This window comes from Micromys minutus (assembly GCF_963924665.1).
Source record: "Micromys minutus genome assembly, chromosome: 18".
NCBI classification, from domain to species: Eukaryota; Metazoa; Chordata; class Mammalia; order Rodentia; family Muridae; genus Micromys; species Micromys minutus.
Window position 1 is genome coordinate 21,564,459 of NC_137953.1, and position 13,811 is coordinate 21,578,269.

Consider the following 13,811-nt stretch of genomic DNA (forward strand, 5'->3'; position numbering starts at 1 on the left):
AAGATCCAAGTTAAAACCATATGAAGACTTACATAAACTCCCAAACACACTGTATGAGAATACATTTGAGCTTTCTAATGTAACTTACTGGGCAAATATTAGATGTAATTTTCTTTCTATTAGACAAAGGATGACTATTGGATCTTAAAACTTAAACTCCATTAGGTGCAGCTAAATGGTTTTCACTTTCAGATTGCATTACTACTGAATTACAATCACCACTTTCTGAATGGCTTGGCATTTCTTTCCTCTATAATGAGAATATTAATAGTGAATATCTCCATGCAATCAAATACATGCATTGCTCCATTTGACTCAGTATTATTGAATGCAATATTAAGATATTTTCCTAATTGATTTTGCAAAGAATGTCACATAGGGCTATGTTGAAGGAAACTGCTTTGGAAACATGTCATCAGGAAGAGAGATAGGCCAAAGGTAAGCAAACACAAGCCAGGGCAAGGAGCCGTGCTGTTTAGGAGGTGCCGAGACTGTTCCCCTCATGAATGTGATGGGTCACGATACAAAGACAATATGCACATCATATATCACATACCATCGCATGACATGTAGTACCACCAATCACCACATGTAACACATCACCGCATATCACATATCACTACATATCACACATCACATGTCACAGATTACCATATATCACACAACACCATACAGCACATATTAATAAATATCATATGTGTTACATAGCATGACATATCATTTAATATCATATATCACACCAAATGTCATATCATATATCATCACGTACCATAGGACTTGGCCTATCATACAGAACTACATATTATACATCAACACATATCACACACCAACACATATTATATATCAGGCCATATCTCTCCATTTCACGAGCACCAAGGAGCACACCATACATTACATTCCACAGCAAACCACCTTGTATCCCATATCATGAAGTCACATAACACTCAGCATCACAGATCATATATCATTACACATTACATATATTATGAGCACATGTAATTATTGCCTGCTTCATATGTTCACATGTTACAATATATATCACATGTCACGTGTTCCTCAGAGACATTATATCTGGCATAGTCTTATGCTCTTTGGAAAATTAGCACCAGATTTTATATTTTACTGATTAAATATTTTATCAGAAATGGCTGTGATTTAATATTTATGACTATGTCTATTTGCTAAGTAAAATTATATAAACTATAATTGCATGATTGTACCCTTTAAATATTCTTTTTATGCATGTTTAGGAAAATGTGTCCCTATGTCATCACTTTCTACCTTGACAAATTTTCACAAAATGAATGTGTCCATGACAACCAGAATACAGATTAACGAAGGCAACAAAACCATTAGTTAGCAAACCACTGTACTTCTTGCTAGGCAGTATCATGTGTGACAGCAAACTTCAGTAGTGTAAAACTTTAGTATATGATAATTTACTGAAATTTGTTAAATAGTAATTTGTATTCCTTGTGAAATCAAACAAACTATAAACTAAGATTATATTAAAAACTGAATTCATGGGTGGACAGAGGACTCAGCAGTTACAACTGCCTTCTCCTCTTCTAGAGGACCTAGGTTCATTTTTCAGCATCCATATCTGCAGCTGACAACCACTAGGGGGTCAAGCATACCCTTTCTGTCTCTGCAGACTCCTATCCAAAAATATGCATACACAAAGAGACATGCACACATTTACATAGAAAATGAATAAACAAACAAAAATCCAACCCTACTACTGTGAAACAGTTTATCCAGGACTAGTGAGCACACACACACAATGCTAAATTCTCAGTTTGTTGACCCACGGCCTAACACAGGACACCAACATAAAACTTAAAGGACACAGGTCAGACACCCAAGGCAATAGATAGTAGTGACCTGTTGAAAACATAATTTTGAACAAACTAAATTTCTACATATCCATATTCTGCCACATTTCCCATACGCTGGGATGTCTGCGAAGCTCTCTCCTCTTTGAGGTGCTTGGACCTTACCTACTTACAGACAGACAACTTACTGTTTGGAAGGCTCGGGACATTTTGGTTCTTCTAGCGTATTCATCTCTCTTGCTGGGTCCGTTGGGCTAAGAAGGACGGCTGTGCAGGACATCACAGAGTGGCACGAATCTTCGCGGCAAACTGCAGTTTGAGAACCATGAATTGTAAACGTTAAAATTCCCTCACTGCATGTTCTCCTGTTCCCCATTTCATGTTTAGGATTTGAGTCAAGTTCAAGAATAATTCCAACAAAATCCATTAATAAGAAATTGCCTTTAGAATTTTTTCCCCCTCTAGCTGATATACAACCCTGGGCAGTTTTACATAGCTTCATAGTCATAGTGGGAAAAAAAAAACATTCTAACATTTAGCAGCTGCAAAGTTATTTGTCAGATGGCAAACAAGAATTGTATGACAGGACACAGGTAGTTCAAGAGTTTCCACAAGGAAAGCCTAAATGCTCCAAGGCCAAGGACAAAGAACTCACGTGTGACCATGTGCCTATACTCCTGTGGTCTCCTCATCCTGCTACAGTCCCCCAAACTCATCTGCTCCTATCATAATGTCACCATGAAGCAGCTTGCATATCTGACTTTTCTACAGTGGGCTCATAAATTTTGTCACCAATTCTTAAAAGGATGGCTTACTTTGGTCCATGTGCACTTTATCAGAACTATCCATAAATGAACTTTAATTTATGGTGGTGGCAGTATAGCTTACCTTTAGATAAATAACAGAGATTGCTTTTTAATCATTCAACAATAATAGTTATTTCCAGTTTGTGAACATTTCTATTAGCTATAAATATCCTTGTACTTTTTTTGGCTAGTTTCCCACAGATATTTGGTCTAGAAAAGCATGTAAAAGATACAACTGATCTTAGCATATGCCCGTCATTGAATTCTTCTTACTAAATATGAGTGAACAGTTTTCTTTACCCAAAACAAATGTTTCAATTGCTCCACATCCACAAAACATTTGATTTAACAACTTTGCCCATCAATTTACACAGTTTAGTAATAATAAATCAGTGCATAACTAATCCATTCAGACTGAAACAATACCCCGTTTTCTCAAAATTCTGTAGGTTATAAATCTAGGTGTGCTCAACAAACTTCTCGTTTTTGAGTCTCAAAAGGCAAATATTAACGTGGTAGTTAGTGTGGCTATACCACCATCAAAAGTTTCTGCAAGATGAGTGTTGTGGCCCAGGGAGCAGATGGGGTGGATGGCATTGTACTACCTCCTATACTTCATCTTGAAATGCTCCCAATAACTAGTTTTTTATTTTCTTCAAAGAAAAGAAAACTGCTATATGAAAATATTACGCTGACAAATTAATCTGGGTTTATGTTGACATTGCTTGTAAATTTGACAAGATCTCCAACCCTGTAGGAGGCAATCCTGTGATCATGCCTGTTAGGAATCACATTGGTCAGGTTAACTAAGGTAGAAAGAACCACAGTGGATATGGGCAGCACCATTCTATGACTGGAGGTTTGGACTTCATGCAAAGGAGAAAGTGAGCTGAGCTGAGGGGCTCATCCATCTCTTTATTTCCTGGTTGTGGATACAGTATGGCATCCCACTCCAGATGCTATGGCTGCCCTGGTCGAGGTAGACTGCACCAAGATCTTTGGAGCTAAATTAACTTTTTCTTCCTGAAGCTGACATTGCTAGGATATTTTCTCACAATAACCAGACACTCCTGTAAGAGGAAATCAAGGCTCCATTTTCCAAGAACTGTCATGTGTCATCTTAAATATTCTATCTCATACAGTTATTCACTAAAGAATGTGGTGACACTATATGTTTAGCCTATATAGTCCTCATAACTAAGTCTATATGTATATAATCGTTATTTTTTGTGTTTCTAATTTATGCAAATTACTATTGATCTCGTTAATTAAGTAACAGGAACCACCCAAAAAAATTGCTCAATCATCTTAAATTGTATAAAGTACAAATTTTCCTACTTCTCCTCACTCCACACTCCACTGTGTAAATGACAAACTCAGACCACAATCAACACATCTGTGGACATTTTCATAGTCTCATGATTACTGGTCATTAGGCAGCTTCTATTGAGCAGAAGCCGGTGATGAACCTGTGCAGCATTTTCCCAAATGAAGACTCTGGAAAGAAAATTTGCCATGGAAAATGAAAGTATGGAAAGAAACAAACACTTGAAAACTTGTTTCAAGAACTAAATGATGAAAGAACAAATTGACCTCTTACTCCATGTAGCAGGAAGCAAATGAGAAAGAGAATACAGGAGAGTGAACGTGATGCTAAGGGTAGAACACAGGGATGCAACTCAGCCGGAGGGCATGAACCCAAACAGTAGTTCTCAGGAACTAAAAACAATGTTCTTCACTACTCCCTTAAAATATGCTGTGAATTATTGTGGGACTAGTCTTTAGTATGAGAATATGACCAGGAAAAGTTGACGTGATTTGTCTACAAATGTGTATTATTTTAAATTTTATCTCCTACAAAATTTTGGTAAATTTTTTTCAGGATAAGATAAATATCAATAAATGGAACAACAGTTTTTATTAAAGTTATCTTAATGATAGATTAAATGAGAATAAATCTGAAGTTCATTAAAAATTCCCAGTATTAATGGGGTATAATAATATGATTTTTATAAAAAAATTAAAACTTTTTTTCCCTTAAAAAACTTTACAAAACAATATGCATGTTAGTGGTACATGGAAATCTATATTTAAAAATTATACTTGTGTCGTATTTCTCATACAACATCATATAAAACCTTACTTAAGATAAGGAAAAATTTAAATGTACCCAGAAAAAAAATCATTGATGTGTTGCTGGGTTCTGAAAGAAAATAAAACTATAAACTAGTTAAAGAAAACTGTGGATCACACTTATTAAGAAATTTGTCTCTTTGCCAATAATTCATTAATAAAGATATTAATACACTTTAAAATTCATTACAAATATAAGGTTTTATAAGTAACAGTCCACGATTTTTATCTTGTAGTATAAGTTTGGTTTAAAGTTAACTAAAGTCAAGACATCATAATGGTTGATGAATATATTGATCTCTGTGTACCTTTCAACTCTCAACAGAGAAGTTTCTTCCTGTAGGGCACTCAGCTATAATCATTATGTCTGTATAACTTCTCTCAAAGCTCAGAGATCTATGAGGAAGAGGAGGTAGAAAGTTTGTAAAAGCTAACACACACACATACACACATACACACACACACACATACACACACACATACACACACACACACATACACAAACACACACACACACACACACACACACACAATCTAAGTTATAGGCCAGAAAAATAGGTTTCTAACTGATCATATGGTTCAAATCAGCAGCAAGACAAGGTGGTTGGCACTAGCAGGGCACACTTTTGAAGACCATGGATAGATCTGTTGAACATTTGAACAGAAAAGTGTTTCCCTGACCTTACCCACAGAGGCTCCTAGGAGCCTATGACTCAGAGCAGGTGGGTTTTGGTTCTTCTCTGGTGTGCCTATCATGATGCTCTGAGGAACATTATTGCTTTGCTTTCCTGCTACTAAAACCTCAGTTGCATGTTCTTCTACAATGCACTTGGTACTTCACCAGGGGAAGCGCCATCTAGGAAGCATCTGAAATCACAGTGTGTTTCATCTAGTGACCAAGAGTAGTACAGAGCTAACGTCTCCCCTTTAAAACAATGTAGAAATTAGGGTATTGTTGCACAGAGAGCATGGGGCAAGCAGGAGTCCCATGCATTGACCTATGGCAAACGATGATAGATATTTAGTGTAGAAAAATGTGAGCTGTGCGATCACCTGTGACTGGTGCCCATGTTTCCTCTGCCACCCCTCTTCCATACTCAGAAAACAGTGGTTTACCATTGGAAGCCCTGAATAATATGTACATATCTTCATATTTACTTGTGGATAGACAGAAATTCAACTAACCCTCCTGGCCTCAAATTGCCTCTATAATTGAAAATGACCTCAAACTCCTTATATCCTTTGATCCCCTGAGTATATGTGTTACAGATTCCAGTACTATGCTCACTTCTTCACATGGTTCTCTAAAGCTTTGTTTCTTTTGACCAAATTTCTTGTTGCAGAAATATAGGTTCGCATAGTGTAGATTCTACCCATCACTACATGTCGAATTTTGACCTCATGGGTTCTGTTTGTTTAACTGGGTAGACAATCTACATACAAAAAACACAATCACCAAAACTAACATTTACAAGTTAGAGTAGTTTTTTTTTTTTCTTTCTTTCAAAATGTTGTCTTCTTCATGCTTGCCACTGGGTGCAATTCAGGCATGTAAAAAGCCTCTGAAACATTTGTTGAATAAGCAAATGATGTTGAAACACATAGGGAAAGAAAAGATGGAAGCCTAGCATAGGGAAGAGTGTACAAAAAAATGAGATCAAAGAAAATTGTTTCTACTTTTTAGAAATTAAAGAAAAAAGCCTCAATATAGTCTTGTCCTAAATAAGACTAAGGAAAGGAAAGGAGAGCATTCTGTAGGTATGAGCGCCATCAGGACTGCAAAGCAGTATCAGTGACTCTACATTACAACTTGATCACGAGGTTAATAGGAATTGAGATCAATTATTAAATGAAGATGCAACAGAATGGCCTTTTATTTTCTATAACCAGCATGGCCAATCCGTACTGACAGGGGCCTTGTGGGCTGACAGCTCAAGGAAGCACTTCTTCAATTAATGCATTAGAAGCAGTGAGAGTTGCAAGCCCAGAGGGGAGAGTGCATTGGAAAGGGAGAGCCAAGTCTTAATCAGGAGTCATGGGGATTAGCATGGCCACTCCAGGTTCATAGACACAGAGCATACTTCCTTGTTTCTGTTATTAGGACAAATATCTAATCAAGACAAGTCACGGCTAGTAAGAGTGGATGAGAAGCCTTAGCAGAGGTCCTGATAGAGGATCTTCAAATGGATTGGAAAGCCATTAAATATCTTTAATTATTGTACAAATACCTTATTTAATAATAGTATATGTTTGATGATTTTCAAAATATGTGAAGAGACTATTCTGAAATGATTAATATCTTAAAGATATAACTGAATAGTGGGAAATATACAGAAATAATCCTGGAAGTAATTATATCCAGGATACTGGGATACAACTATGAAATACAAAAGACAGCATTGAATATAGTCAGGTTTATCTCAGAGGTCTCACATTGGAGCCTCACACTGGGGTTCCACAGTAATGTCAGGCAGTAGGTTTTAATCTTGTAACAGTCTTCTAAGCAGTCATTAGATATAGTATAAAATGTGTTTCTTGAAACTACATGTTTCAAGAGAAACAGAGACAAGATGGAATCAGACGTGCATGTTACTTCTGGCACACCTTTAGCTTGATGAAGTTGTTATTATTATTTCTAAAAGTCTCTATGGGTCCTTTAATCTCATACAGAATGGTTGTTTGTATCTTTGTCCATTGAATGTAAGCTTATTGTGTAGATGGTTTGTGGATTGAGAATTTGGCATATAAACCTGTTTGATAAGCTACCAGGCTCTGGAGTTATGTTTGTACTAGGAGCTGGAGGAAAGGAACATGCCAAGGTAGACGTATCCATCCGGGACAGAAACAACAGTGACCATAGAGTGAACCACGCCAGAGTTTATCAAGACCGCATATGGCCACCAAGTTAGAGATCACCATAGTGTCAGAGGACCACACAGAACCAGTAGCCAGAGTTTCAGACTAAAAGTGAGACAGCTGAGAGAGGGCCCTGTGAGAACCAAAAGCGCATGCTCAGCTCTGCACTAGAGCGGTGTCTGCAGAGTGAGTTCGCCAGAGGGAGGGGGCACTTTGAGAGGGGAAATAAAAGATTAAGCCATTCTTAATATTTACTGCAAAAGGTGGTGAACGAACTTGCTAGGCAAGAATCCCCTAAAAGGTTAAGGCTTCAGGCTAAGAGTTGGAGAGAAAGCTTTATTTTCTAAGTAAGATGGGGCCAGCGCCATGTTGAGTCTCCTAATATCTCAAGCAAGCACAGTAACGTTAAAAAAAGGAAACACAGAGACAGCCTCTGCTAACATGCTGTGGGTGTACTGCTATGAGAAAGAGGTGACCGTGAACACACACAGAGAGAGAGAGAGAGATTAGTATCCGCTTGATTCTTTGGCAGAACTGTTTTGAAAAGTTAAAAGTTTGTTTGTTTTAAGATGGTATAAAGAATTAATGTACAAGTCAAGTTTGTTTACTTTTCTAGCTAGAAAAGAGTATAGAGCTCACCAAAATCATGTGGGAATTTTCAGCCATGGTTCAGAACTAAAATGGAAGTCTGTACACCAGACAGGGTAAATACAGAAATATGTTATGGAAGTTATTAATAAATAAAGATCTGACACTCCAGACTGAGAGAAGGACAGATCAAATACTTTGGACTAAAGTCCTGGTTTTACCAAATTGTTTAGTAAATGTATTAACAACCAGTTCAAAATTTGATAGAGAAAGTTAGTCACTGACTCTGAGAGAGAATAATGATTTTTTTTGCAGGTTATAATGTTATTATTGATAGAAGCCTATACACGAGAAAGAGTTAATACAGACATATATTAGAGACATCATTAATAAATAATGATCTGAAGTTCCAGACTTGAGAACTGGACAGATCGAAATACTTTGGACTAAGGTCCTAGTTTTACAAATTGATTACTTAATGATTTGTAACTGATCGTAAGTTAGGTTGTTTTGTGAATTACCCCGCTAAGTCCACATGGCTCATCAGATGCCAGCGAGTGAGGAGTTATGGTTATCTTAATTGCTTATATTGTTTTAAAAGTGGGTATGATGTTGAGTTTTGTGGTTATATTATTTCTCTGGAAAAGAATACAAGATACAAAATATTCTAGTTGCTGACTAAGGGACACACTATAAAGGGAGAAAGATTTTGTCTGTTTTTATTTTTTCTCTATTACAACTTTATTTTTAAATGAGAGGGATACATATACAGATTTTTAAAGGCATTTTGGCATTAAACTATATGAACATATTTTTGTCAGTACTTATTTTTTTTAAGGTTTGATAGAATGCATTAAAATTCTATTAGTTACGATAAGCATGAAGTGCATGTAGGACAGAACGTAACATGGAAACTGTCTTTGTGTTTTTAAAAGTGTGATTCTGCTCTGTGTATCCTCCAGTTATATGGATTAGAGTTGGTATAGGTAGACCACCTGAAAAACTAAATCCAAGAGGATCAAACAAAATAAATCTCAATACTAAAATGTTTTCTATTGAGTTTTATATATATTATAGAATGTTCAAATGTGGTGAAGCTTGTCATTTGAATGTTAAACTAGCCTGATTCCAGACATCTGAGACTACGACAATCATCAGTGTGACTTTCCTTCTTGAGGCCTGGATGGCTTCCTGATTCCCCTTCCCCCTTTTAAATTCAAGACACCTATATTTTTTAAGAAGCCAAGAAGAGTTATCACCGGATTCCCTGGACTTTGGGGAGTGAAGGTGGTTACTGTAAGGATGTTTTTATGAAAAATTTAGAAAAGATCATTATCTAACAGAGAGGAATTAGCCAGATTGATTTGTGCAGGCATAATCTTGGTAACTAAGTTAAAGTCATATCTCCACTGGTAGAAATCTTTCTAATTGATACAAAGTTGAAGTTATATTGTTTACAGTGATATATAATTTATTTGATACAGATTTAAAGTTTTCAGTGGTACAAGTTCTTATTGATTTAAAATTGAGATTAGTATTGTTGCTTTTATATAAGTATTGTACTTATACAATACATTTGGGAATACAAGGCTTAGACCCAGTCTTATAACTGCTATTATATACTGTTTTTAGTTGATTGAACAATACTAGTTAGGGGCTGGATAGCAAACTCATAGTTCTGAGTCAATTAAAGGATGTTTTTAAATATTTCAATTAAAAATGGCCAAGAGTAGTAAAGGTTTAACAGTTCAGAAATTCTTTTTATAGTTAAATGATTTTCAAAAATGTCAGAAATCCATAAATTATGACATTTAATGTTATATTTTTGTTGAGAGTTATCTGTTCCTTACAGCTCTCTCTTGGTGGATTTAACAAAAGAAAAAAAAAAATTGAGCATCTCTAAATCCAGGTGAGGTATACTTTGTGGCTAGGCAGCTACTGGGCAGAAACTGCCGATTTCATAAACAGACTAAGAGTGTCCCGAAAAAGACACATTATGCAGAATAGTTGACTGATAATCTTTGCTGAGCCAAAATTATCATCCCTTCAAGGATTCTGCATTTCAAAGTCTGTCAGATCCTGGTCCAGAAGGCTGAAAACTTACTCTCACATGTTGCTAACAGGGGACTGCTAATGGAGAGATTTGTCTTTAAAATCTCTCTCAGCTTTGGGAACTGTATTAAGCTTTCTAGGTTTTTAGGTATTTGGCAATTCTCAGATTTCTGATGAAGTTGAAGACTAATTTAGATTTATAGCCTACCCAAGCTAATTAACTTTAAGAAAACCCAGTCATTTAGAATATTTTCAAGTGGTAATGTTTGTACACAGCTTACATTTAAAGGTAAAGTTGTTTTTTGTTTGTTTTTGTTGTTTTGTTTTGTTTTTTTAGTAAACAGAAAGTGTAGCGTGTAGACTTATGTTAAGGTGATATATGATTGGCCAATGGAGAGGTAGGCAGGGAAAAGGCTAGGAAAATGGAAGAGGAGACAGTAGGCAGAAATTAAAGGGGGAAGAGAGGCAGAGACAAGATGGATCAGACATGTATGTTTCTCTGGGCATATTGCTAGCTTGATAAGTTTGTTATTATTATTTCTGAGGGTTTCTATGGGTCTTTTTATCTCATATATAAGAGCACGGGCCACTATAGACAGCACTGAAACAACTTGCTTGTGTGCTCTAACTGAATTCTAGGAGCTGTGGTAGGTGTTGTACAGTCTTCCTGGGAATTTGTGATTTTAACATTAGCAACACAGAGATATACACAGCCCTCCGTCTTTAACAGGACTTCACATAAGATGTTAGAAAAATGTTAGGATCTGTACCTGGTCACTTTTGAGGGACACAGCAGACACAAGTAAACAAGAGGTATACACGCTCTTGTTTACCTTTTCAGTACATTGGCAGTGTTGATCTTCTAAAGATGAGACACAAATACACATCCCTTCCCCTTTACTTGTAATCCCCATCTTGAGTGGTGAGGTCTCTGTTAAATCCCTTAAACCAGTGTGGGCCTCTGTGAGCTCCTTCATGGAAGAATACTGCAGCAGTTCTTGATGCATAACTTTAAGCAGCAAGCCATAAAATGAACTTTTAACTATTTCTATCTGTTGAGGTCACTTCTGAGGAATGCTAGCCACTTGTACGTTCTATCTGTGACCCATCAAGCCCTCATTAGATAGCGATAAGGTTTGTCCTCTCATGGATGCTTTAACAAGCAGAAAGCAGAGGTAACTTCATGTGAGATGCTTGAATTGAGTGTTCACAAGTGGTGTTTTCTGTTCAGTTAACAAATTTATAGAAAATGTTATGCCAATAAAAAATTGAGCTGTAGAGAACACTCATTAGTATAGAGAGATAATAGATTATAGATATAAATGATTCAGATGTAGGTACAGATACTGATATAGATGATTTAGATACAGATACAGATAGTATCACACTGATCAAGTAAAGGTTCTCATTGAATCTGTTATTTCAGTGATAAATGAAAACAAAACCTGACACAAATGCCACAAAAATGTTTTCATGTGTTCTGTATATGATAACATAAAAGTAATTTTAAGGTACTGGTAATGTTTTCTGTTACATTCCTGGTCAACACCCTAAAAATGAAAAGTAATAAAAGCACTTTGATTTTATATGTGTGTTTGCAATTAGCATTATATGTATATACATAAGCAAATGAGAGAATTTTCATCTAGAACAAATACAACAAAAGAAGTTTGATAAACATACTGACTTAACAATTTGTGTTTCTCATCTTAAGTTTGCAAGGAGGCTTGATTCTCAGTGACTGTGCTGTAGAATCTATAAGCATGCGTCGGCTCTATTAATTATGACAATACTGGGGATTTTCCTGCCATCTAATGAAATCACAGTTGTTACCCATTCAGGGAAAATATTTATGACAAGTCCTATATTATTGAAAAAAAATTATCCCAAAATTGCTGTCATCAGATATCCTACAATTTAGAATACACAAATATAGGAGAAAAGAAAGTTGCTTGTCATTTCAATATAGAAATAGTTTGCAAAGCATATAACACAAGCAATTGTCAATATACTCAAGATGTGGAAGGAGTATGAACCAAAATGTATTGTTTCAATTTATTTTAGAGAAGACTGTCAAAATGCAGTTCATTAAAACATACATGATTTGAATTTGTCAAATAATCCAAAATAAATATCACCAAGTGATGAGCATTGTAATTTATTAAAAGCCATGTAACATTTGAAAATTAAAACATGCTATGCTTAATGAGATATAAATAAAATAACTGTTTGGTATGAATTTCCTAAAAATGCAATTAAAAATCCTTCCAGAGGAGTAGATTTTGAGTCTTTCCATTTTTCAACTTCCAGCCTTCCTTTTCCTCTCTTTAGGTATTTTGTTAGTTGGTTACTAACATGTTGTAATACACAAATCACAGAAGTAACAAAACATCAATCTAATTATCAGCATTTTTTTCTTTTATTTGTTCTTTGCAATGCTGTGGATGGGAACCCATAATAGGAAAGCACTCTCCCAAAAAGACATATTCCCAAATGAAAATTTAATTTGTAATTTATGGCTTATATAATCCAATTCCTTACTTTACACACATTTTTCTGTAATTTATTATAAACATATGATGAGCTCTGTTCTTGAGTCAGGTCTAGCTTCTTAAGATGTAGCAGTGAAGAAAATATTCTAGCCACTTTCAAATATTTTTGGTATATGGTCATTTAAATTTTGATTCATGTAATATGTATTTGTCTGGATGAATCTTGTACATATGCATGTAGGTTCCTATAAAGGCCAGAGGTCAGATCCCTGAAACTGGAGTTACAATTGATATTGTACATCCTGACATAAGTGCTGAGAACCAAACCCCAGTCTGTAAAGGGCAGCAAGTGCAATTAACCATTGATCCATCTCTCTATTTCTGCTATTTTATTTTCAATAGTTACCACAGCAGTATTTGTGCCACCCAATTTATGTTAAAAATAAACAAACATTTTTTCAAATTCCTTCCTTATCTCAAAAAAGATCTAAAAAAAAAAAAAAATCTCCTGTGCTTGGTCTCTATTTTTGTGCCATCTTAGGTATATAACCAACATTAATGAGTAGACTTAGGATTTAAACATATGAAAAGAATGGGAGTGAATGTGGCTCTGTGGCACAGTGCTTTCCTGGGATGTGCAAATTCCAAGCCCATTCTTCAGTATTGCCCATTAGGTGAAAAGAAGCACCCATATAAAATCACTGTGATTATTTTTCTCAGTGCTAAACATGTTGTTAAAATGAACTGTATGGGGCTAATGAGATGGCTTAGTAGTCAAGAGCATTTACTGTTTTTAGGAAGGACCCAAGTTCCATAACCATAACCTACATGAAAGCCCAACTGCCGGAAAATCCAGATTCAGAGGATTCCCTCTGCTTCTGGATTCTTACAAGCTTTAGCATGCAGTATAAAAACATACTCCCATTTAAAACACCACACTGTACAATTCTACTTATATTCCTTCTTTAATATAGATCATACTTCTTCAAACATATTTTATCATCATATGGTCAATCTCCTGTCCTCTACCCCACCTTCACTCCTTCTGT

At 35.7% G+C, this 13,811-nt stretch overlaps 1 protein-coding gene across 1 annotated transcript in view; it reads right to left on the reverse strand.

Moving 5' to 3' along the window:
• Nucleotides 1-13,811, reverse strand: part of CCSER1 (coiled-coil serine rich protein 1) — a gene marked incomplete at both ends in the record, with an annotated part of 925,644 nt that overhangs the window by 809,791 nt on the left and 102,042 nt on the right. Inside the window, 1 exon segment of the mRNA XM_080931819.1 lies at nucleotides 2,024-2,144. Within this exon segment, the coding sequence (XP_080787945.1) occupies nucleotides 2,024-2,144 (121 nt within the window).